Source organism: Oryzias latipes, chromosome 2 (genome assembly GCF_053564925.1).
Source record: "Oryzias latipes strain Hd-rR chromosome 2, Olatipes_Hd-rR_3.1".
In the NCBI taxonomy this organism is placed as follows: Eukaryota; Metazoa; Chordata; class Actinopteri; order Beloniformes; family Adrianichthyidae; genus Oryzias; species Oryzias latipes.
This window is the reverse complement of record NC_136238.1, coordinates 19,536,710-19,560,073: the sequence shown is the minus strand read 5'-3', so window position 1 is coordinate 19,560,073 and position 23,364 is coordinate 19,536,710. Positions and strand designations below refer to the sequence as shown.

The window sequence follows — 23,364 nt, the reverse complement described above, 5'->3', positions numbered from 1 at the left end:
AGGGAGAACACGTCCAAGTAAGGGTGGGGTCATTTAAGATAGCACAAGGGTTAAACGGAATAATGGAAGTGAATACACTTCCATGATATTGAAATTTACTGGAAAGGATCTGTAGCTTTTTTCCCCGTTAACATCTCCTTTAACTTCCAAAAGAAAGCGCCAAGATGTTATTAGGCCAACAGAGAAAAAAAAGTTTCCATAATCTATTTGCCACAATAATAGACTTCACATTTGTCAAGACAAATGTCTCAAGGGTAAGATTAACAAAGAGGTTTGGAATCTTGGAATGTTGAGTTACATTTAAGTGGAGGTTTTGGTCTGAGCAAACAAAAAAACAAGTATTGTTATGCAGCCTGCAAGGTCCCCTCTAAGCTGTATTGCTATGTTTTTGCGATCAGTGTTGTTGTCAGACCTGTCCAGCTCGAACTCTGTGGTCATTGTGTCACCAGATGCTGATCATTGCACCTTTGTGCTTTTGTCCCACTCCTTTAACAAACCTTTGCTTCGGCGAAGTTACGTAAAGCCAGAGGGTGGGGGGGCTGGCCACAGGCAAGACAGAGACTCCTATTCCTGGTAAAGATGGCTTGCTGGTATGGGGCGGTATTGACTGAAAAAAAGGGAAGGGCAAAGGAGCTTGGCCTCATAAATAGCCACAGTGTCACTGTAGCACTAGTGAGCATCCCTCATTGTCAGGGATCACAGGAGAAAGTCCTCACCTTCATCTTCTGGAGTCTGGTGCGGTTCTCGCTGTCCTGCAGACATGACACTTCACCTGCGTCTGCTTGCTGCTATTGTGGCTGCATCCCTCCTGCATTTTGTGATGCCGGCCAACTTAAATGAAACGTAAGTGAACAACTGAATTTAAAAGGCAAAGAAAACAGAAATTTGGCCAAGAATTCAGGTGAATGTATCCAAAAAATATCCTGTTTGGTTAATTGGTTTTAACTGGTTTGACAGAAAACAGTACAGTATCATCTGCATAACAACGAACCTTTATGTACAACTGCTGAAGCTTTTAAATATAAAGTGGGTAAAATAAATTATACAAAGAGGGGCAACACCACATTCTGACTCTGGAGAAAGATTTAAACCAAAGATTTAAATATTTCAAACATGAAGCTATGAAGTTAATGTAACTAAAACACATGCATGCGCATTCTGTGTTGTTCCAGGAAACTCAGTTTTTCCTTTTTTTCCTCCTTCTTCTGGTTGCAGGACCTATTTTGTGACTGTCAGCTCACGTCTAACAGCAGGAAACCAGGAAACTCTCTGCGCTCTGATCCAAAACCCCACAGAACCCGTTAGCTTAAACATCACTTTAGATTTGGATTCTTCCAGTATCACGATTACGGAGCAGTCTGTCCAAAATAACTTCTACCGCTGCTTCCAGTTTCTGGTTTGTTTGAATTTTTGGTTGTTGTAAAATGTGTTTTATTTTAAATTTTACACTAACTGCCCTTAATAACAGCTATCTTAGAATGCAAGAAAAAAGAAGGTTTAACCCTATTTAGTCCAGCTTAGATTTTGAAATGCATTTGATCCAAACATAATATTAACTTAAACAAGTTGAAGTTGGGCATTCCTATCTAAAAATGCATGTAGCTTAAAAATAAAAATAAACAGTCTTTTGCCTTCTGACAGTAACAAAACAGGAAAAATATGGAAACCCCTTCAAGAAAGATTCTCAAGCTGGTTTCAGTTGCTCCCTCGCAGGTTTTTACGTTGCCTTGGGGCCGAGCAGCTAAAAAACATCCCACTGGTTTTGCATTGGGTCTGCAGCTCAAGGCTCTCTGGTTTTGAAAACTACAATTGGTCATAATTTGAATGACTAAGGTTATCGTATTTTTGCATTAACCTTTTTGTGAAATCTGCAAATATGCAGAATTAGTTTAAAACTTTGTGGATGCACCCACTTGCCAGTCAAAAAGACATGCCCATAGAAACTCTAGATTTAAGATTGGATAACCACCCCTCCCCCCATCTGTGCTTAATAGCACATTTACTTAGGAAATACCTTAATTAGTTATGAACTTTGTCATGACTTACACTGTGTGTAATTTCATGGTTTAAAATATACAAAAAGTACACATTAAAAATACAAAGAATAATGGTAACAACACATTTAAAACCAGCTCAGTGGCCTTGTGGTAGAGTGTCTGCCCACGTGACTGGGACGGCGTGAGTTTAAATCCAGGCCGAGTGATACCAAAGACTCTAAAAGTGGGAACCAGTGCCTCACTGCTTGAACACTGAGCATTAAGGTATTGGGTTTGATTGGGGGGATTAATCCACCTATTGGTTTCCGAGCACAGCTGTGTCTGCAGCTCACCACTCCCCCAGGGGGATGGGTCAAATGCGGATAACAAGTTTCACCAAGGTGTGTGACAGCTAATGGTACTTTAACTTTAAAAGTGTTTTATTTTTCCAAATTGTAAAGTGGGACCTCATAACTCATGTTGAATTTTGGTCAGACTGATATTTGAGGGACTTTAAAATAAAAATCATTTTGGTGAATCCACTAGCATCACGTTTCAGATGTTTGCTGGTTTTGCAGGTCCCTATAGTGTCCAGTGAAACTGTGGCATCCATCAGTGTGAAAATTGAAGGTGAGGAAGACTCAATGAGCAAGGACACCAAAGTCCTGATTGAACCGCCAGCTTTTGTCCACATCGTTCAGACTGACAAACCCATCTACAAGCCTGGACAGACTGGTGAGTGTGGAGTATGGGACTTCCACAGTTCATCTGCAAATAGTGTTTTTTTTTATTTGGTACATCAAACCTGTGAACATGTAAGGTATTATGGTCATGTGGAATTGGCTACCCACTGTACTTGTTTTGAGTTTTTCACCAAATACTTCTCAAACACTTACTTTTTTTGTTTATGTTTTTTTCATCAAATAAATAGTTTGCATATATTATGCTATTTATCTGACACCCCTTTAAAAATGTCCAAGTGTAATCTCTGGGATAATGTCTTAAAGCTTTGTCTGTTTGCCCCATTCAGACGCCATTTCAAAGTCTTTGTATCATGCAACAAATGAATAAACTTAACTGTGTGTTGTTTATATTGGTTCCACAAACTTTGATATTTCTTTCTTTAAAGTCCAATTCCGGATTGTTTCCATGGATACCAACTTCATGCCCGTCAACCGCACGGTGTGTTTTCTGCTTGTTTGTCAGATAGCTGTAATATACTGTTATGTGTCCTTTTGTGTGTATCTTTGACATGTGGGTTGAAATTAACGTGTTGGTTTTTTTCTCTTTCAGTACACAGAAGTGACCATTGAGGTAAGCAGCCATCATGTCACTCAGGGCAAATAAAGTGGTTGGGAAAAAAATCTGTCAATTACATTACTACACCCACTTTTGGGTGCCATTTCTTGTGAAAAAAAAGATCCAAGTGAAACTATCAGATCAATAGAAATAAAAACTCTGTACACACTGTTGACAGTAATTCTTGTCATAGATAAGTTTTGCAACTATTCCATCCAATAAGGGCTATTAGTCTGCAGATTCTTCATGGCCCCACAAGTGACTGCCTACATAGTTCAAATGAGAATGCACGATACATGAAATAGGAAGAAAAAGCTTTCAGCTTTCAGTTAATCTTTTCTTAAAGATGATGTTTCATCTCTTCTCCAAGAGTCTTTTTTATTTCTGAATTTCTGAAGTGAGCTGGTTTATGTACTTCTGGAAACATGGCATTTAAGATGTGATCCCTCGTTCTACAGGTTAAGAGATTGATTTCAAAACATCCCAACGGTTTTGTGTCCTTTAGTCCTAAGAGGGGGAAGCTGTTATTACCATTCCATAGCCTTGTCTGCTCCTTTTGACAAGTCCAGTTTGCTTGGTTTCAAAATTAGAATGATTTTTTGCTGAAAAAGACAAACCTTCGCTTAATAGAAATAGTGGACTCAGGTACAATCTTTCATCTATCTCCAAGCATCTCTGGAACTCTGACCTACAGTATGGAATGAGGTAACAAGTCTAAAAAAGCCATCTTCCTAAAAGAACACAAACCAGCTGTCATACCTCTGTACTCTAGAAAGTAACGTTTCCTGGAAAAAATAAAAAACATGTTTCCATTTTTTTTACTGAAAAGATAAACTAGAACTCACTTAAGACCCTCTAAGCCCAAGGTCTCCATTATAATGCCCGAACTAGACACAGTCACACCACTGGGGAGATAAAAACAACTTTAATGGAATCAATCTGGATGAATAGAATCCACCCATGCAGAAATCAACCCATTCATGAACCTTAAAAGATCCAATTTTTTTTTGCGACATTTACCTGATTAAAAAGTGACCCCCAACCATCTTGAGTTTTTCCCCATTTTCCGCCAACACTTGACACAAGTAGTCTGTGGTTTATTATTGTGGCCTGTGGCATGTTGGGGACTGCAAGTGTATTTATCTCTCTTGTACTTTTGGGCCATATTTCATTGGACTGATAGGCCGGACTGGCACCCTGTCCGTGCTGTCCCCTGCCTTCGCCCGAAAGTGGTCGGGATAGGATCCGGCAGCCCTGCAACCCCAATAGAGACAAAACGGAATAGAAGATGAATAAACGAATGATAGGAGATGCACTTACTTGTGTAACAAGCCACAGAGTGGCTTCATTGTGAACTGACCAAGCTCCAATCCCCTTATATTTATGTCACCTTGAAGGGGAAATTTTTCAATCTTCAATATAAATAAAAGTGTGCTATTTAAACAATGCCTAATACAAATCAATGTACCAAAAACAGGATCCCAACTCAAACCGCATCGCCCAATGGTTGGACAAGAACGTTGACGGAGGTATTCTTGACCTTTCTCACCCCACCATTCCGGAAGCAGCACAAGGAATCTACGTGATCTCTGCGGAGACAGATGAAGGAGAAACGATTTCCTACAACTTTGAGATCAAAGAATATGGTAAGAGCGATTTTATGATGTTATGGGATTAAATTGACTGTTTCCCGCTCCCTTCTGAGCAAATAATTTAAATTTGTCATGGAAATTAGCATTTTTCATGACTGGTTATGCTTTGATTGCCGTAGTTTTGCCAAAATTTGAAGTAACTGTAAACCTGCCCAGTGTGATCACTATCCTGGATAAAGAGGCAAAAATGAAGATCTGCGGAAAGTAAGTTTTTCTCAATTATTGATAGCACATAACCGATTCAAACCTTTTTGTGTTTTTAAGATAGATCAATAAAGGTCTTAAATCCCATGTGAAAGTTTTTAATAGTGTCTATAAGACTGAAAAACTCAGCTGTGTCCTTGTGCTTTGTCCTGCAGATACACATATGGGAAACCAGTGGTGGGCTCAGTCAAAGCAGAATTTTGCAGACGTTCCTACCAATTTATTTGGTTTTCACTTTCAGAACAAAAAGACATCTGCAAAACATTTCAACTCACTGTGAGTTTTTCATTTAAAATCAAATCGGCTCTTTACTGTGTCTGCTTACATTGAAAATCACCTTTCAAATGCTCTTGCAGACAGACAAAAGTGGATGCGCCACACAAACTGTAGAATTGGCAGACTTTGCCCTTGATTCATACGGGTTTCAAGACACCTTTGAGGTAACGACTGAGTTGGAGGAGTTTGGCACAGGTACAGTGACTAAAATCTTGGTGCCACCCATTAATTAACCACCATTTGATCACTGAAAATGTAAGATCTGTCTGCTCTCATGCAGGAGTCATTCTTAAAGGCAGTGGAAGTGCCAGCTTCACTACTCAGATCAGAACCATCTCCTTTGAGGACGTACCTTCTTCTTTTAAGCCAGGGCTCCCACTCAATGGAAAGGTAATTGTTTTAATCAAAATCAGAAATGACAACAGAATAATCCAGATTTTTTTATGCAGAACACCTGATTTGCTATGCTCAACACTTACAATAATTCCCTCTATCTATCTATCTATCTATCTATCTATCTATCTATCTATCTATCTATCTATCTATCTATCTATCTATCTATCTATCTATCTATCTATCTATCTATCTATCTATCTATCTATCTATCTATCTATCTATCTATCTATCTATCTATCTATCTATCTATCTATCTATCTATCTATCTATCTATCTATCTATCTATCTATCTATCTATCTATCTATCTATCTATCTATCTATCTATCTATCTATCTATCTATCTATCTAGGAACACAAGCTACATGTTTTAGCTCTAGTTTCTATTTTTTCAAAAAAAGACACATTAGTTTTAGTTCACACCTTTGCTTTTTACACCCTTTGCTTTATGAGTCCAGTGCATACATCAGAAGATAAAGGTTTTAACCCATATTTCTATTTTTGCGCAGATCAAAGTGGTTGGTGCAGATGACAGTCCCATTGCACACCAAGAGGTCTACTTATCAGTTCAAGACTCACAGGAGTTCATTCTCAAAACGGACCTAAAAGGCATAGCTAGGTTTTCTCTGGACACATCCTCTTGGTCGCTGTCAGTCTCTCTGTCGGTTAGTAAAGAACAGCTTGTTGGTTTCAGTACTGACCTGGTAATATGTTGAACTTAAAATCCAACAGAAAGTATGACCTATAACAAAAACTTTGTGTTGATTTTAATTATCGTAACAGGCAACCACCATAAGAAGAAATACTAATGAAAAAGCGGTTTCTGGAGACCGGCTTCCATTCTATGGGACGGCCTACCACTATGTTGCAAGATTTTACTCCAAAAGCAAGAGCTTTGTGGAGTTTGATGAAGTCATCAAAAATCTGCCATGCAAAAAAAATGGATCCCTGCAGGCTCGGTACATCATTCAAGGGGATGATCTGGCGGAAGGACAGAAGGACCTCAAATTCTTTTACCTGGTAAATTCTTGTTAGGATTAAACACCTAGCTCATACATTAAGTGCCATTTAAGGGATTTAGAACAATTGCAGTGATATGCAGATAAATAGAAAATATAACACAAGAGGTGACAAGTGACCTCACGCAACCATATTCAGAAGTAACAGCTATACATAGTCAGGGTCACCTCCATGGGCTCTGGGCTCTGAAACTTAATTATGAAGTTGCACGTTGTGAAAGACAGCTTTCTTGTGTGGGCTTACTTGTGAGCCCCCAGCTCAGCTGTCCAGCATTGGAGTTAACCCCAGAGGGTAAGACAGTCAGGCCCATTTGCCTGTGGGGAGGGTGTAGGTTTCTGATTGTCGTTTTGGCCAATGAGCCAAACAGCAGTTCATATCACCCTGCCTTCTTGGTGTCTCTTGGAGAGCTGGAGGAGAGAGCCCCAATGGGGGATTCTATGGTATTTAGTTGAGCGTCAACAGTTTTCAAGATTTCTTTTAGAAATGAATTGACATTTGAAATGGGACAGACGTGTTTGAGGTCAGTGGGATTGAAACTAAAGCGGCCATTGAGTGTATATGGGGGGTGAGGATAAGAACAGCTGAGGCCCCGCCTTCCATGATTGCACATCCCTGGTCCCGACTGAAGACTCCACCAGCTTAAAAGTTTATTACTGTTTTTGAAAGAACACACTCTTTCTTCATCGTAACTTTGAGTTGAGATGACACATTTACATGTACTTTGACTATTTCTAATTTTTACAAGTTTTCCTAATGATAAGAAAGAATTTACCCTTCTGTTTTTCTTTGCAGGTGGAGTCCAAAGGTTCTATTGTGCAGCATGGCACTGTCTCAGTGGTGGTTGAAGATGGAACTGGTATATTTTTTCTTAAATATAAATTACACTCGTGCATGACTGATGGCTATAAAAGCTATCGGTCTAAGTTTTAACCAAACTTTACAAAGTTAGCTTTAAGTCAAACTTTGATAACAAGTCACAGAACTACCTGAATGTTCTAGTCGGTTTTTCTGTTATTGAAAAGAATCAAACTCAGCTGGCAGGAAAAACATGGTTAGTTCTTTAACATAACTTGTTACTCTAATCAGAATCAGGATCCAGGAGCTGGGGGAAAGAATGGGTGAAGTCATCGAGGATACTTTTCTGCTTTTTTTAAAGAGTTCAGTTTCTCTCCCACCACGTCCCCAGCCTTGCAGATCAGTTTGCTTAACTCTTGTGCTATCTTAGATGACCCCACCCTTGCATTGACGTTTTCTCCCTACCATGACAAAGGTGGATAAAGGTGGAAAGATTTCATGTAATCCATGGATACCAGTGAAGATCACAAATCATTGAAGAAAAAAGGTTCAGAGCACTGTCTAGTGGGTCTTTAACATTGGGAGTTGGGTCATCTAGACCCCACAAAACAGTGCGCTAAACCTTTTTTTTCAATGATTTGTGATCTTCACTGGTGTCCATGGATTACATGAAATCCTTTTCACCTTTATCCACCTTTGTCAGAGTAGGGAGAACACGTCAATGTGAGGGTGGGGTCAAAGGATAGCACAAGGGTTAATCTGGTTGAGTCAAACAGGTTAGATGTCACTAGAGACCATAGACTCAATCTGGCTATCGTTAAAATACAACAATGAAAAGGAGAACTCAATGGACTGAATAGAATACAATCTTTCATACATTTACAATTGGTCAGATTTTAATGCCTTTCTGCAGCATTTAGTATTTTCGGACTGTGTTTGTGTTTTATTTTATGTTTGAGCATTGTATTTTATTTTTCAGTCAACAAAGGAAAGATAAAGATCCCCCTCACCAATGTGATCGACCTGGCTCCAATTGCCCAGGTGGTGGTTTACACCATAGTGTCAAGTGGAGAAGTTGTTGCAGACAGCCGGGACTTCCCCATTCAGCTTTGCCTCAACAACAAGGTACTCAATGTCATTTTAAACTGGACTCCTAAAAAGTCGGGACTTGATGTGCTGTGTTTGAACCAGCTTCTTTGTCTCCTGTGCAGGTGTCCTTGAAGTTCTCGGCTGTCCAGGAGCTTCCAGGAGCAAAGACCACATTGACTCTGCGGGCTCAGCCCAGCTCCCTCTGCTCTGTCAGAGCCATTGACCAGAGCGTCCTCCTTCTCAAGTCAGAGGAGGAGCTCACGGTTGACTATGTACGACTTTCCCCCAATATACCTGCACTTTGACCTCAGAGTTGGTACTGTTTTCTCCAGATTCATGTTCTGGTTTACTTACAGGTCTACAACCAGCTGCCCATCAAGAAAATGTCGGGATATGACTATCAGGTTGAGGACAACTCCTTCAATCCCTGCTTTCCTAGACCATGGCCAAGACCGATTCCACTGGAGCCCGAATTCCAGCCCAGAGGTCGTCGTGATAAGCGTGCAAGCATTTTTCCCTTTTATGAGGGTGATGATGTTTACACCATCTTCAAGGTTAACTATTTTACCTGTTTTGAACATTTCTCAGATTTAAGTTTCAGCTCACACTGTCAGAATTTGATGCCTATGGTTTTAGTCATGTATTCTCACAATATCATGGGATCTGTCGTTCAACACCTCCTTATCTCAATTTTCAACCTTTTTATTTATTCTTTCTCTTTCTGACAGAAACCTTTACTTTGTAATGTTTTCACAAACAGCCTTGGTTTTACTTATGTGTTGGTTGATAATCCTTCACTGTGTATTTGTCCACTTTCAGAACATTGGAATCAAAATCGTTACAAACTCGGATGTGAGAAAACCCACACCTTGCTTTTTATTCAAATTTCATGGAGGTATGTTCTGTTGTTTTTTTCTTTTTAATAATAACTCAAAAAAAATGTCTTGTTCTTAATAAAAAAAAAAAAACGTTTATAAAGATTGAACCTCATCAACCCCTGAGTTGGCTGTTGTGTGCTAAAACAAAGAGACACAAGTTTTATGTCTTTACTATTTATTTGACATGTCAATTTTACATAAAATATTATACTTAGTTATTCCAGAATGTATTATACTTTGTATTTCCAGGAGCTTTAGCTAAAGCTGATCTTGCCCCTGCCCCTGAGCAGATGTCTTCAAATACTGATGTGCAACCTTCAGATACTCAGAAAAAAGAGACTGTGAGGACGTACTTTCCTGAAACCTGGATCTGGGACCTTGTTTCTGTGGGGTAATACTATTTTGTTTTTTTAATATGTTTCAAAACATAACACTTTTTTTATTCTTTGCAAAATTGAGCTTATAAACAGTGGGGCACAATGGCGGAGTGTTCAGGGAATGGGTTTTATTGCTAAAAAGCTGCACCTTTCCAGACACTAAACAGATCACTGCCAGCTTTTTATTCCATAATCAAACTGCAGATCAATTTTTTTGATTATTCTGAAGTTATTTTTCAGTAATTTAATTTAATTATTTGACATAAAGGTCCAACAGAAGTACAATGATACTTTGATGCATGTTTTCCTTCAAGGAAGGAATGGGGAAGCATTGCTCCATTTGACATCTTGCTGGTCTTCTATTGCAGATCCAACGGCTCAACCAGTTTGGTGAAGACCGTCCCTGACACCATCACTAAGTGGGCAGCCGGAGCTTTCTGTGTGTCTCCTGCTGGCTTTGGCGTTGCTCCCAACGTTGGACTAACAGCCTTCCAGCCGTTCTTTGTCAGCCTCACTCTGCCCTACTCTGTCGTCAGAGGAGAGGTGTTCACTCTCAAAGCCACCGTCTTCAACTACCTCCCCAAATGCATCATGGTAAACAGTTTCCTCAGTTCTTGAAAACAATCCGTTTCTGTGTTAGTCATTTCTTGAATCTGAGTTTTTCTTTCCTTTGTAGGTGAAGGCAACTCTGGCCAACTCTGATCAGTTCACCTTCAAGAACTGTGACGGCTGCGTCTACAGCAGTGTGTGTCTGTGTGCAGAGGAGAGCAAGACCTTCTCCTGGATCGTGACGCCAACTGCTCTAGGTAGTGTTGGCCGGACAAACACGAGTACAATCTCCAAACAAACATTCCCCCTTTAGTTTTAGTCCTTCACGCTCCTGTTCTTGAAGATCTTTAGAGAATATGTGAAGGAAGCACCAAACTGCAGGGAAATGGAAAGAGGCTTTCCTGTGTCTGTGACTGAGAAAAGGAGATTCAATGGCAAACAATGCTTTTGTGCCAACAGGTGATGTGACTCTGAAGGTTAGCGCTGAGGCTGAGAAGAGCAACAAGAAATGTGGCAAAGGGGTGGTCACAGTCCCCACCGTGGGTCAGGTCGACACTGTGATTACCACGCTGCTGGTAGAGGTTAGTACCCCCCCCCCCCCCCCAAAGAAATCAAGTTTTTACAGCCACATGCTAAGAGTTATAATATTTTTAAATAATTATTAATTATATGCACAGAATTTCTTTGATTTCACAATAGCTGTATTCTGGAAAGATAGAACAGAAAATATAATATGATTTTTGTTTAAAATAAAAGTCAGCACTTTAATTTGAAAACTTTGCACGTTATTCACCAAATATTAAAGCTCATTTGTCTTTTTAAAGTACTTTTAATAGATCAGTCACTAAAGTTTAAGAATTAGTATCCTCAACTAAGATGAATGGATGAATTTTTGTCATTGCAGCAAGCACTGGTATAAAAATACTGGTCTTTATGTAGATGAGGTGAAAAAGGGACATACATGGCATTATCAGGGCGGAGGATAGGTGTAGAAAAAAATGTACAACACATAGCAAAAAAGCACATAACAAAACAGGTACATGTGGTACAGGATGGAAAGGCAGTATACAGGGTAGGGTGCTTCTGTCCTTGAGCTGCTTAGGGTACGTCCAGGGGTGGGATCTTAGCAGGTATACTAAGGCCAAAATTGGCTGAGCATTCAAGAAGGCATCAAACGCCCCTTTTTTACATATAAACTACATTTCCCTTTTTGATGCAGATACATTTTGAAGAGCCAAGTCCAAAGCACTTAGCTCAAGGACTAGATCCCTAAAAGATTTGGATCCAGTCACCCCTCATTCGTTACTCCAAGTTGACATCTGATCTATTTTGCAAAGTCCAAGGATAGTAACCACTTTGCTTAATTTGGCAAGCGATGTACAATACTTCTGATGCTTGCAATAGCCTCTCAGTCTGAATCTTACCTACCCAGAATGTCTCCCCAAAAATCTCAGACAGCTCGCCTGTTAGTTTTCATTTGCAGCTTTATATTTATACTCGTGCTTAATTGTTTATATGGTTCTGTAAAAAGTCATGTCTCACTCGGATTCTGCAGGTTTTATTTCGAAAAACTGAAAAAACTAAAACAGCTGATGGCATATTTACATGAATGTTTGATTGTTTATTCTTTCTGCTAGGCTGAAGGAGTCCCACAGATGGTCAGCCACAACGCTCTCCTGTGTCCCGCAAGTAAGAGGGAAATGGAACATTTAAAAAATATTTTCATTAAAACTGTACAATTTTAGATACATTTTGAGACAACCCTAGAAACTTGATCAAATGTTGAGGGTTGACATTTTTTTCCTTTCTCTTTCTGCTCATTGTTAGAAGGACCAGTGAGTAAAAATATCTCTCTTGAGCTTCCCGAAGATTTTGTGAATGGATCAGAGAGAGCCTCTGTGTCTGTTGTGGGTCAGTAAAACATGTTCTGAAGTGGATGGAGAGAGCCAGAACCAGTCTAGGAGTTGCTGACGTCTCTTCTGGGTTTTACAGGTGATCTGATGGGCCGGGCCATGAAGAACCTAGACAAACTCTTGGCCATGCCGTATGGCTGTGGAGAACAAAACATGTTGCTGTTTGCTCCAAACATCTTTATCCTTGACTACCTGAAGAGCACTGGTCAGCTGAAAGAGTCAACTCGGAAGACGGCTGTGGGATACTTGGAGAGCGGTGAGAGTCCTAAAAAACATCTTGTGTTTTGATCAAAATAGCTGGAAAACGTGAATGAAAATGGAATTTTCCCCTGTGTGTGTTTTTAGGATATCAGAGGGAGCTCAACTACAAGCATGATGATGGTTCCTACAGCGCTTTTGGAATGAGTGACCCATCTGGAAACACATGGTCAGGAAATTTCTGTGTTTACTTTCATTGTGACTTTTTTGCTGTGTGACTGCACTGACATTATTCAACCATCAAGGCTCTAAGGAGGAGGCAAGAAAGCTGGATCAATTACTAGTTGAACGTTTTAAAGTTGTTAAGAATAAAACAAAATCTATCTGGGGCTGAAATCTCAGTACCAAATTAATACAGTATTCTAGAGTTAGCATTATTCATTTGTGTCCTCTTTGTAAATAACAAAAAGAAATTATTTGATAGAAATCCCAAGTGTAGTAACAGTGACAACAGTTTCAACAACCAAAAACTTATTGGTGCCTAACATGAAACTTGTGGAACTCCACACTGTCGACATCTGTTATCTTTTAAAACATGATTTAAAAAACCCATTAACGACTATAAGAGGAATTCCAAATTGATAAAAATTTTTATAAAAGTCACGTGGCCCTTCCTTAAGTTATGTATTTTAATGGTATCATTTTGTTTTTGTCAGTTTTGTTGGCTTTTCTTCATTCTGCTCTATCCAGGTGTTGTATCTCATTTCCCCTAACTACATCAGCCCCCATTCAATATTGCGTGAGCTCGTTATCAGTTCAGGATGTTAGACCATCGTATTTTCTGCTGCACTTGCTTTCCACTTTAACCACCTTTCGTGTGATGTGTTTTTTGACTTCTCTTTCTGTAGGCTCACTACGTTTGTCATGAAATCCTTCAACGCTGCAAAACAGTACATCTTTGTGGACCAAATGTACATCAAAGAAGCCAGAAAGTGGCTGTCTGGACTCCAGAAGCCCGATGGCTGCATTCAGTCTGTTGGAAAACTCTTCCACAGCGGGATGAAGGTTTGGAACTCAAAACTTAAATTAAACTGTGATTGTTTTGTGTTCATTTGTGTATACTAAACAAAAAGTATTTCAATGTGTATATCATCATGCTTGTCTCATTTCCAGGGGGGAGTGAGTGATGACGTGTCCCTGACGGCCTACGTTGCTGCTGCCATGCTGGAGCTGGACGGAAATGCCACTGTGAGCCCCAAGTCAATTATTTTTGGTCTTGGCTAATTTTTCAGGAGATTTATATATGCTCACGTCTGAGAGCTTGGAGCTGGGCTGTGAGCTTGTCTGTTTACTGTATTCTAATGTTGTTTGACCCTTATAGGGGTTTTTATGGAGACAGCCTCTAGAGATTGGCCATTGAAGGTTACTGTATACTCTCACATGGGGCAATTGGCAGTTTGCAGAAAGGATACTACCATTGCTGAAATAATACATGTTCAAATCTGTCACAATCACAAGTTTATTGAGATTTGTTTTTTTTTATTGGTATTAGAAATGTCTGCCTCAATTTAAACTATGTATTTCAAACGATTAACCCTTGTGCTATCTTAGATGACCCCACCCTTACGTTGACGTGTTATCCCTACCCTGACAAAGGTGGATAAAGGTGGAAAGATTTCATGTAATCCATGGACACCAGTGAAAATCACAAATCATTGAAGAAAAAAGGTTCACCGCACTGTCTAGTGGGTCTAGACGACCCAACTTCCAATGTTAAAGTGCCTAGGATAGCACAAGGGTTAAACAGATAGACAGTCTGTGTTGATCTCTGATGTCACTGGACTAACATGACTGGGATGGAAGTTCCCTACAGTTCATAGTCTGTATAAATACAATGTATAAAGTAGTATGCATTGTTGTTGATACTCTGGGACCATTTTTTACTATTGTGCATGCATTTTTACTCAGGATACCGTCGTTCAGAACTGCCTGGAGTGTGTGAAAACTGCAGTGGCAGATGAAATAACCAACCTGTACACAGTCGCCCTGCTGTCCTACACCTTTACCCTGGCTGGAGACCAGGACGTGAGGAGCAAACTCTTCACCCTTCTGGACCAAAAGTCCACAAACGAAGGCAAGCCGTAGCGACATACACCCGTATGGGAGGGTTGACCCATACGGGTGCTGTGGGTTTTTGGGTTTTCAAGACCTGTGGAGGGTCATAGTGAGGAGCAGTTGCATCTTAAGGTGTAGCGCAGGTGTTTCTTGCGTTACCATTGTCATGCTTGTGGTGCCATTGCCCCACACTGTAATTGTTAGTAAGGTGGAGACTGGTCCTTTACTGACTCCGCCAAAATGTTGCACGCATTATATATGTGTCAATAGGATTACTACATAAACTACCCTCTAAATATATAATAAATTTTAGCAGTGAGGCTGCTAACAAGGAGTGTGGTTTATTTAACGCAACAATTTTTCTTTGGATTCCAGGAGGTACTCGTCACTGGAAGAGAGATGATGCTCCTGAAACCGGCCTGGACTCAGTGGAGGTGGAGATGACGTCCTATGTGCTCTTGGCTCTGCTCTCCGGTCCATCTCTGCCAGGCTTTGGTTTGGATTATGCCGCCGGCATCGTGCGTTGGCTCGCTCAACAGCAGAATCCGTTTGGCGGCTTCTCGTCCACACAGGTAGCTCCTCCTACATTCATGTGGGGCTAACATGGAGACTTAAACATTACTCAGTGCAACTTTTTTGCTGCACAGGACACAGTCGTGGCCCTCCAAGCTCTGGCCAAGTATGCTACTGCCACCTTCAGTCCAGAGGGCAGTACTACAGTCACAGTGACTTCAGTGGGTGGTCTGAACAAACGCTTTACCGTAAATGAAGATAACAGACTGCTTTACCAAGAGGAGAAACTGACTGAGATTCCTGGAGAGTACACAATTGAAGCTGAGGGTCAGAGCTGTGTGCTGGCACAGGTACAGAAAAGTAGAAATCAGTCATGGAAGTCCATGTGCTCAGAGAATGTGCTGTTGATGGTTTAAATGTTGTCTTTCCAGATCTCTTTGTTCTACAACATCCCCCCTCCTTCCGACTTTTCTGCCTTTCAAATCTCTACCAACACTAGTGGTCGATGTGACATTCCCCGACCAGAGTTCATGCTCTTTGTGCACGTTGAGTAAGTAGATATCATCTTTAAACCCAAAGTGTATCAAAAGCATAATGCCTCTTTATATGTTCTGGTTCTGTTTGAGAGTTCTGCTGGGTTTGATTCCCACAGGTTTCAGGGAAGACGAGAGGAAACCAACATGGTGGTGATCAACATTAAGCTGCTGTCTGGTTACATTCTGCAGGACAACTCTTTGAAAATGGTGAGACAACATCCTTGCTAGTCCAGACTAGCTTTTCTTATTTGTGTTAACAACATGTGTGTTTGTCCCAGCTGAAGGAAAACCGCTTGGTGAAGCGTGTGGACGTAGAGGAAGGTTACATCAACATCTACCTGGACGGGGTAAGAAGCTTTGAAGCTTCGTGATTCATGAAGCATTTGGTTGTTTGGAATTCTCATGCATGTGTCCTTGTTTGTACTTTGCAGTTAAAGAAGGGTCAGAAAGAGACTTTCGATGTGATCCTGGAGGAGGATCAGCAGGTCGGAAACCTGAAACCAGCCGTGGTCAAAGTCTACGATTACTATCAGACAAGTACGACTCTCTGCTGACTCCATCTTTTTACTATTGTTTCCTTTCTGATGTTTTTCACTTTACGTTTCAGGTGATGAGGCGGTCACTGATTACACTTCTCCCTGCAATAAGTAGGTAACGCTGCACTTATTATGAAATGTAGAACCTCTTGCTTGATTTGCCTTTTGTCCAGTCAGCTCCTTCAGTGTTAACGTGTTATTTTTTCCGCAGGTGAAATGTCTGACATCCATCTCCTAGTCAGACGTGATGGAAATTGCAGCACTGGAGTAGATTTCTTAGTCAAAACTTTAGCAATAACAGGAGTAAAAGTATCCAAATATTGCTGGGTAGAACAAGGTGTGTATTTTGGCCTGGGTTCGGCGTTTTGAGACTTTTCCTATTTTGTTGACCCAAGTTTTGTTTTGGATTTTGTTTTCCTGTTCTCATCTTCTCACATGAGTACTCTATAGTTTGTAAAGGACGAATTCCTTTTGATGTTGTGTTTTGAGTGTTGCTTTTACAATATATAAAGACTCAGAACCACTGGTTGGTGTTTGCATGTTTTCACAAAGTGTTTGATGGGAAATTGAGTCTTATCACAAACATTCTGCTCTGATTTTCTTTGTTTCAAAGATTTATCTTGGATGAACATTCTTTCATTATTAAACTTCATGGGTTTGTGTTTAATACTTTGAAATAAAAACTTTTAACCAAAAAGTGTTTTATATTTTTTATCCTGATGCATTCAGTCCAGTCAGATGTTGTCCTCTCGGGCATGAGACCTCATATCGCAAAGACTAAATGTTGCTGCAAAAAATACATTTGACCAATCCCTGTATTTTGAGTGTTTATCTCACATAACCATATGTCACACCTCTATCAGCAAAAATAGTGATACATTGGAACCATATATTTAAACTTAAGTTTGTTTAGACAAATGAAAAGCATAATAACGCAAGTGTCCATCGAAAAGGAATAAACAGATACACACCAGTCACACCACAAGATGACACATTTTTTGCACTCCCTCCCTACATGTCTACTGTCCATAGGTTCATGAGTTTGAGGTTATTTAAATCCTGCTGTGACCAACAGTAAATATGTAAATTTCCAGAAATGTTCTCTGGAAATGACCTATCAAGGTTAATTGAAATTCTATGGCCGTTGTCAATTTTGAGTACCCAGCCTTCTTGATGTCTCTCAGAGGGGTACTGGAAAGTGCCTCAATGGGAAACTCAATTGTCCTACTGGGGGATTTCAGTGCCCTCGTGGGCAATGACAATTTCATATGGAAGTTCGTGATTGAAAGAAATAACGTCCCTGATCTGAACCCTAGTGGTGTTCTGCTATTGGCCTTCTGCTCACCACACTTTGTCCACAATGAACACCACGTGGCAACAGGACACCCTTGGCAGGAGGTCGGTGATTAACTTTGTAGTCCTTTCAGGGGACTTTCTCCCATGTGTCTTGGACATTTAGGTAAAGATAGGGTCAGTGTATTCCACCGATTATTATCTGGCAGCAAGTTGGATCCTCTGGTGGGGAGGAGACCAGAAAACCTGGCATACCCAAACATACTGTGAGGGTTTCTTAGAAAGGTCTTTCTGTGCCTTCAAAAACTTTTATACAGGGAGGCTGGGGTCATAGAGTCCGAGTTGACCATGTTACCCATCTCTATTGTATCTGGGGCTCTTTGAAGCTGAGGTCACAAAAACTCTGGGGCTCGTCATAAAGGCAATCCCCAAACCCGGTGGTGGAGACTAAGAGTACGAGATTCTGTCAGGCTTAATAGATAGTCTTACCAAGTCTGGTTGGCTCATAGGACTCCTTAGGCTGCTGAAAGTTACATGCAGTCTAAGCAAGCTGCTGCCAGGGACTAGAACTAGGCAAAACCCTAGTTCTAGGCAAAGTTCGGTGAAGCCATGAAGGACTATCAGTTGCCCTCAAAGAGATTCTAGCAAACCATCTGGCTCCTCTGGAGAGGGAAGCTGTTTTCTGCCAGCAGTGTTTTTGGTGCTGGTGGCACTCACTACATTAGCCAGCCACCCAGTGAACAATTCAGCTGTCCACCAGGTGGCGTCCCGCGGCGCAAGCCAGCATTCTGGGGGACAGCTCCGAGTGCCCTCTTAACCCTTGTGCTATCCTAGGAACTTTACCGTTGAGAGTTGGGTCATCTAGACCCACTAGACAGTGCGCTGAACCTTTCTTCTTCAATGATTTGTGATCTTCACTGGTGTCCATGGATTACATGGATTACATGAAATCTTTCCACCTTTATCCACCTTTGTCATGGTAGGAATAACACGTCAATGTAAGGGTGGGGTCATCTAAGATAGCACAAGGGTTAAGCCAGTGTGGGTAAACACAGGTGAACCACAATGGAAACCGCGAACAAACCCATCTGGGGCCCACATTTTATGCTTACTTTTTAACCATCTGGGCTTGGCCTTGCTGGCTGGGGAGCAACAAGAAATGTGGCAAAGTGGCGGTCACAGTCCCCACTGAGTGTCTGGTAGACACCGTGATTACCACATTGCTGGTAGAGGTTAGTAACTCCCTAAAAAGCAGGTTTTTCCAGCCATTGCTAAGCATTACAATACTGTACATTAAAAAAAGTCATGTTTCCAACTGACTCCCGGATTTATTTCAGAAAAAGGGCAATACAAATCAAAATAGCTGATGGCTGAACTGATAGTATTATTACACGAAGGTTTGACTGTTTATTCTTTCTGTCAGGCTGAAGGAGTCCCACATATCGTCAGCTATAATGCTCTCCTGTGTCTTGTAAGTAAGAGGGAAATGGAACATTTGGATATTTTATTAAAATTATCACCTTTTCAACTATATTTTGGAATAACCCTGCAGACTTGATCAAATGCAAACATGTTGTTTTCTCTCTCTGCTCATTGCTAGAAGGACCAGTGAGTAAGAAAATCTCTTTTGAGCTTCCTGAAAAGTTCGTGAATGGATCAGAAAGCCTTTGTGAGCCTCTGTCATTCGTTCAGTGTTACTGGTTTTTTTTTCGTAACCCTTGTGCTATCCTAGGCACTTTACCATTGGGAGTTGGGTCATCTAGACCCACTAGACAGTGCTCTGAACCTTTTTTCTTCAATGATTTGTGATCCTCACTGGTGTCCATGGATTACATGAAATCTTTCCACCTTTATCCACCTTTGTCATGGTAGGGAGAACACGTCAATGTAAGGGTGGGGTCATCTAAGATAGCACAAGGGTTAAGGTGAAAACTCTGATTCATGTCTTCAGCCATGATGAGAAGCGGGACTCTGGAGGAAGTTTTAGAGATAAAGTTGATCAAAACACATAATAGCATTAGCAGTAAGTGCTAAAATATGGATGAGTGGGGGGTATTTCAGTCTGGGCTTTTTTTTGTAACCCTTGTGCTATCCTAGGCACTTTAACATTGGGAGTTCTGTGCATATTTTTGTTGCAAAGGCAACAATTTTGTTTGTCAAAGTTTGGTTTTGCAGGCACCTTTTTTTCCTTTTATTCTCTTCTCACATGAGCTTTCTCCATAATTTTTCAATGGAGGGATTCATTATGTTCTTGGGTGACAAATGTGCCTTAACAACATGCGCGACTCAGACCAGCGGTTCGTGCAGAATACTTTAAAAAAAAAAACTTTGAGCAAAAAGTGTGTTTTTTTCTTTACATTTATGTTCAGTCCTGTCAGACATCTTGGAGGACGTTGACAAACAGCCAGCACGTTCTACATTGGCCACTCTTAAGTTCTCCTTTAGAGTCTCGCTTGAGTTGTTAACACTTTAACCCCTACACAGTACACCTGGAGCTTTTTTTTATTCATCACACAATTTCTCAAAATATGTTTAGTAAACTTTGAGTCAGTTGGCCACCAGGGGGGGTATTCCAGAAAGCATGTTTAAACTACCCTGACTTTAGTCCTGAACTCTGACTGAAATCCGCCTGAACTTGCTTACTCTGGGTATGTCGGTTCCAAAAGGCCGGATATGAGTTGGCGTAATTACGCTCGACTTGGTAACCCTGGGTTAATGCACGTGCACGCCAAGTACATTAAGACATTCTCAATGGATCACCGATTTCCGGAGTCACCATGGAAACGCGTGGATAAAAAAAGAGAGACCTATACTTCGGTGAGACGGAGTCTGAGATTTTAATGACGGCGCATAAAGACAAAGTAAACGCACCAGTTTCTGATCTGTTTTTCATTGTGAAGCATATATAACTTATCCAACTTAAATTAATTCAATTGGTAACAAGTAATTGAGTTACATTTATCCCACCTAATTTCTTACGTCTAACTCAATATGTTTTTTACAACTCAAATTTACATATTTATCTAACTAAATGTAATTTTACTCCAATTCAATTAAAGTTTTTCCATCTAAATTTATTGTAATTCTTGAACTCTAAGTATAAATTTGAGCCTGCAGATATACTCATATTTATAACAATAAAATGTATGAAACAAAACTGATTTGAATCATGAAACCATTTACCACATCTCTGAATTCATCATTACACCACTATTCAGTAGGGGTGCTATATAAACTCATCATCCTCTCCCTCCCTCTCACTCATGGTGCAGAAAGAATTAACCCTTGTGCTATCTTAGATGACCCCATGTCATGACATGTAGGATGGATGGACCCAGATGCTGAAACCCAGAGTGAGGACACAGGTAGGTGTGAGGTAAGTAAGAGTATTTATTTTTTCCAGGAGAGATGGTTGTGGCTTGGTATTGGTCTGATGAGGAATGCGGCTTGAAGCATGGCTGGAGGTGGTAGCGCGGCTTGGCAGCGCGTGGTGTTTCCACAAGAATGCAGGAGGGCTCGATCTGACTTCCACAAGTGACACTTGGAGGCAGGAATCCTGAGGCAGGGAAAACAGAGTTAGAGTCGAGGCAAGACTTGGCTTTACAAACCATGAGCTAGACTGAGACCAGGTATAGTCACCATAAGGGGCAACGAACTGGCGTTGAAAACTGGAGCTGGGTCTCCTTTTGAGCTGCAGCGGCTGATGAGGTGGATTGGTCACAGCTGGTGGAGTCAGGAGCAGAGCAGAATGGGGAGGGGGAGAAGACTGACAGGCACCATAACACCCCACCCTTGCATTGACATGTTCTCCCTACCATGACAAAGGTGGTTAAAAGTGGAAAGAGTTCATGTAATCCATGGACATCAGTGAAGATCACAAATCATTGAAGAAAAAAAGTTCAGCACACTGTCTAGTGGGTCTAGATGACCCAACTCCCAATGTTAAAGTACCTAGGATAGCACAAGGGTTAAACATAGAAGGACAAATAACTCAGCAAAACACAGTAAAACAGCTAAACAACTAAACACATTTGGTCAAAAACCCACACTTGAACCCAAATCCGTCCTGACAGGCAAAGGGAATGGTATCCCACAATTCTTTGCGGTACCGATCTAAAAGCAGCACCAAAGTTACACCTACTTAATTGGATTAATTTAAATGAAAGTAAAATAACTGTCTGATAACTACATGTTACTTTAAAGGACTTAACTAAAAAAATTTGATTCATCTTAACTAAAGCAAATAATTAAGTTAGATCAAAGTAAAAAAGTTTATCTTTCCAACATCCAGACGTGGTCTTATCACCCTCTCATAGCGGAAAAAGTATTATCTGAGCTTCTTCATCCACTAAATCATCTTCAAATGGCCACGCCATGCTGTTTCACCTCTCTGAAAACAAACTAACCTTCAACTAAACCTGCTCCAGACCAGGTTATGTTCAGAGAATGACTTGCCAGGGGAACTAAGCATACCCTGAAACATACCTCTGTTTTTGGAACCTAAAGCGGTGGTTGTACACTTCTTTGCCTCAAACTTACTGTGGGAGTTAGCATAACCTGCTTTCTGGAATACCCCCCCAAGACATGATTGACCTTGGGTGATAGAGATTATGGTGACGTCATTTCCACTGCTGTTGGTGTCGTCTGTTACCCTTCCTTAGATGTACCAAAATCAAGGCCATGTCACATGCGCATGTTCCACGTATGCAATTTTTCAAATCATGTTTTTCGTGACACATGCCTGAAATACACAATTCCCAAGTGTTTCTTGCGTACGTCATTCGTCCGTGTGCGTCATTCAAGGGTTTCAGCCCATGAATTTAGTTTTGAGCTGCTCAAAATTTACGGTCGGTTGAGAATTACCCAGGTGGCACATATCTTACGTAGTTAATGCACAATGGTTACATAAATCTTACGTAATTGTGCGTGATTATTGCAGGATGCATACGCAAAGTTATTTCAATCCAACTGTGGCCGAGCCTGGTCGGGCCATGTTTACAACACCCCTTGTGGGCCCCCTTTTTCCCTGGGGTGCTCCCCGCCTGGGTGGGGGCGGCTGGCCCCTGCCTTGCTCCTCCCTGGACCAACCGTGGGCCGGGTGGGTGGCTGCCTGGAGTGCGGAGCGGGTCTCTCTTACACTCCAGAACTCCTGGGTGGTGATGGGGTGCTCGTCTGGGGCTGTGGGCGCCCTTCTCGGGCTGGGCCCTGCGTTGGGCTCTCCTGGCGCGGCAGCTGCTCTCCTGGTTGGGCTGGGGCTGCGCTCTCTTTCCCCCCATGCCTCCCTGCTCTCTGGGTCTGGGGGCCTCGTGGCGGTCCTGCTGGCTCTGGCCTTGGTGGCGGATTTGGTCGCCTGGGGGGCGGTTGTTCCCTGCCTGCTGCCATGTGGCGATCGAGGGTTCCGGCTGCCGCTGCGGGGGTCTTGGTGTGGGGATGGCTGGGCACTCTCCTTCCTTCTTTTCACATTCCACCATCCATTTTAGAAGAACATAAACACTCACGTGAGCACAGGTGTTAGCTCACCTTTGCACTAATAGTTTGCATGATTGAATGAATGAAATATTTCACACTAGTTGGTTTAAAGGCATAAGTATGCGTGTGTGAACACTATCTGTATTGTGTACATGTTGACATGTGGACATTTTTGCAGCTAGCAGGTGTGTTGATAACATTTGAGTGTGTGTGTGGACAGGCCCCGCCCTTTTTTTACTACATTTGAACCTTACCGTAATGATAAACAACCAATAAACTTGC

The 23,364-nt window shown here is 41.2% G+C and overlaps 1 protein-coding gene across 2 annotated transcripts; it reads left to right on the top strand.

Moving 5' to 3' along the window:
* The first annotated feature begins 627 nt into the window (after positions 1-627).
* LOC101161539 (alpha-2-macroglobulin-like protein 1) lies at positions 628-17,017 on the top strand. Of its 2 annotated transcripts, none has more exons than XM_023961761.2 (36): positions 628-843; positions 1,216-1,396; positions 2,555-2,711; positions 3,106-3,158; positions 3,270-3,290; positions 4,753-4,921; positions 5,047-5,131; positions 5,287-5,407; positions 5,488-5,602; positions 5,688-5,797; positions 6,311-6,466; positions 6,585-6,821; positions 7,614-7,677; positions 8,596-8,741; positions 8,828-8,977; positions 9,062-9,259; positions 9,525-9,600; positions 9,833-9,974; positions 10,329-10,554; positions 10,637-10,766; positions 10,969-11,090; positions 12,147-12,198; positions 12,337-12,420; positions 12,502-12,678; positions 12,768-12,849; positions 13,529-13,685; positions 13,794-13,868; positions 14,589-14,754; positions 15,111-15,307; positions 15,383-15,598; positions 15,680-15,798; positions 15,901-15,991; positions 16,063-16,131; positions 16,216-16,321; positions 16,392-16,431; positions 16,532-17,017. In XM_023961761.2, exons 1-36 carry the CDS (start codon positions 761-763, stop codon positions 16,533-16,535), a joined length of 4,377 nt encoding a protein of 1,458 aa, XP_023817529.1. In that variant the 5' UTR covers positions 628-760; the 3' UTR covers positions 16,536-17,017. The 2 variants fall into 2 exon arrangements, with proteins under 2 accessions (XP_023817529.1, XP_023817530.1); XM_023961762.2 differs by having other exon boundaries at positions 16,392-16,435.
* The last annotated feature ends 6,347 nt before the right edge of the window (positions 17,018-23,364 follow it).

Bases quoted from the DNA above. Each gene is read 5' to 3' on its own strand.
- LOC101161539 (XM_023961761.2), top strand. From the start codon at position 761: ATGACACTTCACCTGCGTCTGCTTGCTGCTATTGTGGCTGCATCCCTC. The intron at 5,132-5,286 runs GTAAGTTTTTCT...TTTGTCCTGCAG, and splicing joins AAAATGAAGATCTGCGGAAA to ATACACATATGGGAAACCAG. The intron at 10,555-10,636 runs GTAAACAGTTTC...TTTCCTTTGTAG, and splicing joins ACCTCCCCAAATGCATCATG to GTGAAGGCAACTCTGGCCAA.